The 3565-nt window shown below is 39.5% G+C and overlaps 1 protein-coding gene across 1 annotated transcript in view; it reads right to left on the bottom strand.

Annotated features, from left to right (window-relative positions):
* Positions 1-3153, bottom strand: part of LOC106532772 (tripartite motif-containing protein 54) — a gene marked incomplete at both ends in the record, with an annotated part of 12708 nt that extends 9555 nt beyond the window's left edge. Inside the window, 3 exon segments of the mRNA XM_014028916.1 lie at positions 839-1019; positions 1095-1267; positions 2954-3153. Coding sequence (XP_013884370.1) covers positions 839-1019; positions 1095-1267; positions 2954-3136 — 537 coding nt within the window.
* Between the last annotated feature and the right edge of the window lie 412 nt (positions 3154-3565).

The raw sequence follows: 3565 nt of genomic DNA, 5'->3' as shown, positions 1-3565 counted from the left end.
GTTAATAAACTAAACTATAATAAATAATTAACAAATCACCATAAATGTCTAATTATAAACTACATATTTAACTTTCATGACAGTTTTTTGCTTTTGAACTAAAACAATCACTCATCTCTGAATTAATGATAATAAAATATTGTCAGTTCAATTCTCTTTTAGACCTAAATTCAAATAAAAAGATTAAAAAAACATTTTGAAGTATAAACATTTTTGAAGAGAGTACTTCTGAAATATCTGTAAAATACTCTGTCCACATACCTGCCTGGTTTCACCCTAAATGTCTAATTATAAGCTACATATTTAACATTCATGCCAGTTTTTTGCTTTTGAACTAAAACAATCATCTCTAAATTAACAATAATAAAATATTGTCAGTTCAATTCTCTTTTAGACCTAAATACAAATAACGAGATAAAAATTTTTGAAGTGTGAATGAGAGTACTTCTGAAATATCTGTAAAACACCCTGTCCTCATAAGTGCTTTGTTTCTCCCTGCAGTAAATTATAATCTGTTCTTACCTGAGAAGACTCTCCATCATCATGGTCCCTGCAGGATCTGGTCTTGACCAGATCCAGCCCCACCCCCCACCCCCCTCCTCGCACGTGCCTGCTGAAGATGTGGAACTACAAGATTTAAACTGCATGACTCAAGGTTAGTGTCTATATATCGATCCTTCACCCAMGGTCCTTCACAACAGTGACCACAGCAACCCGGGAGGGAAGAACCAGGTTAAATTAATGGATGGATGACTGGATGATGGTGGGATGAACAGTTGAATGAATGGTTGGATGTTTTGATGGTTATTGACTGTCACACAAACATCCATCCTCTCACCTTCTGCTGCTGGTAGATGTCAGCCAGAGGAAGCACCTGACAGGTCTGATGAACTCCAAACACTTTACAGAGAGAACAGGTAGGAAGCTGACAGGTGAGGCAGTAGATGTTCAGCTTTTCACCTTCATGGTCAGAACATGTTGCCTGAGGAGGAGGAGGAGGGGGAGAAAGAGGGTTGGGGCTGCAATGAAGACATAAAGACAGAATTATTAAACTTCATCTAGACCCAAATTCATCATCAATGTTGTGTCTCCACCTCGGGACGTTGTTGACTTCCTGTTTGTAGATGTCAATAATGTTCTCCACCAGCAGGTTCCTCTGCAGGCCGTACACTCCGTGGCGATCCAGCACCACTTCACGTTTGCAGGACGGACATTTAAAATGGCCACTATTCACAAGCATGGTGGTTCGAGCGTGGAACAGAGATGGCTGTGCACAAAAACTTAGAGTTAAATGTGTTGTTAGGATGGATGACCAAAATGTTTAAAGAAATTTAAAACCTGAGAGATGAGAGGCTTCTCCCTGCATGAACACATGGTACACACATGACAAGCACATGAAAAACACATTGTATAGACATGATGAATGGCAAACACATGGTACACACATGGTGAACACAGGGTACAGACATGGTGAACACATGGCAAACATATGGTACGCACATGGTGAACACGTTACACACATAGCGAACACTTGGTACACACATGGCGAACACATTGTATACACATGGCGAAAACATGGTACAGACATTGTGAACACATGGCAAACATATGGTAAACACATGGTGAACACGTTAAACACATGGCGAACACATGGTACACACATGGTGAACACAACACATTGTACTCAAAGTTAGAGAGTATATTTTTGTCCTTCGTCCTATAGTTTTTATATTTATCACCTATTGTTACAGTGGTACTGGCTGAGCATCATTCTTAATTGTGCGACAAAATGCTTCAAATGTTGGCACYAACACTTGAAGTCAACCCTGTTTTTAACCAAAATATCTCATGAACTACTAGACCCATTTAAATACAGCTACCAGAAAGTAGTTACTGGCTTTACATCTACAACAGGTCTGAAAAAGTTGGACGACCTGTAAAATATAAAGGAAATATGCAGCTTCCACCACCCCCGTCACCCTGCAGGACTCCCCAGTGGAGTCCTTCTGCTTCCTGGGCTCCACTCTCACCCAGAACCTTAAGAAGGAGCTGAACGTCAGCTCCATCATCAAAAACAGCTCGAGCAGAGGATGTTCTCAGAATCATCAGTCCATCCTCTCCTCCTCCATCACCATCTGGTTTTCTGCTGCCAGCACCAAGAATCAGTGCAGGCAGCAGCCCATCGTTCAKTCTGCAGAGAAGGTGATTGGCTGCACCTGCCTTCCCTCCATGACCTGCACACCCCCAGGATTCTAAAGATTCTTGCAGACCACTCATACCCCAGACATGGACCCTATGTGACGCTCCCTTCCAGCAGGAAGTTTGACCAGGTCAAACCAGGCACCCCCACTGTTTCGACCCCCATCGCACATTACATTAATGTCAGGATATACTATGTTCGTTTACAAAAACATTTTTCATCTGCAAGAACATTTACCTACAGTTTCTTTTTTGCACAGCCAATCAGTAGCCTTAATTCTTAGCTAGTTTCTGTTAAATTTATTCAGTCTCATATTGATTTTGACATTTTATTTCTATGCATTTCATATCTTAAGTTTTCTTTTTAAAAAAAAAACCTTTGCAATTCAGATTTTTATTCCTTGTTTACATCAGATTAATTGTATATAAAAATACTTGGTCAGTAAATCTGATTCTGATCAAATATAACAGTTTGGAACAATCTCCCACTTCCTTATCAGAAATTTGATTTATTTGACTATGAAGAAAAAAGATTTTTAATTTAATATTATTTTATTTTTATTGTATTTTATTTACTCATGATTCATTTTTGGCCCAATTAAAAAGTAAAACGTCCAACCTTTTATAGGTACTGTTCCTCTACAACTGATTGACTTTTAAATTCAAGKTGTCTACTACAGTCGTTACCAACACGCTCCAACGATGACTGCTGTATTTGAACATACATGACCCACTCATGCGCAGAAAGTGGCACCTTGTAGAGCTCGTTAGCACACTTCCTGCAGAGGTTGTGTTGACAGGGCAGGATGACCACAGGCTTGTTGAAGATCTCCTGGCAGATAGGACACATCAGCTGCTTCTCCAGCTTTGTGAGCGCTTCTTCCCGCTCTGCTCCCTGGCTGGCCTGCAGGCAGCTCAGGTCTGCAGACAGAGACATGGCTGCTGCAGCTTCTCCTGGTAAAACCATAAACACTGTTTCTGCAAGGATCCTTCAGTGATGCACTGAATCTGCTCATCCTGTGTGTTTTTACCAAGTGCCAAAAGTTTCAAACGAATTTCTCTAAATATGTGGAAACAGAAGTTTGTTAAAATAAGGCCAATAAGTATGTAAATTATCAGCCACTATGTATTAATGTTTAAAAAAATGTCACTAACACATTTTCATTATTTAGCTGTAAAATTCTGGTTATAAACTTCCCATAAAATATTCCTTTTGTATCTCACTGCTCTTACATTTGACTAATTTTTACTAAATATTACATTTAAATGTATTAAATTGATAAATTCATCTTAAAGGCACAGTGTGTAGGATTTGTTGTTTTCAGCGACATCTAGTGGTTGAGTGGTTGAATCATCCTCCCTGGTC

The sequence above is a fragment of the Austrofundulus limnaeus genome, unplaced genomic scaffold (assembly GCF_001266775.1).
Source record: "Austrofundulus limnaeus strain Quisiro unplaced genomic scaffold, Austrofundulus_limnaeus-1.0 Scaffold829, whole genome shotgun sequence".
Classification (NCBI taxonomy): domain Eukaryota; kingdom Metazoa; phylum Chordata; class Actinopteri; order Cyprinodontiformes; family Rivulidae; genus Austrofundulus; species Austrofundulus limnaeus.
Note: the sequence above shows the minus strand (reverse complement) of the source record. Positions and strands in the feature narration are given on the sequence as shown.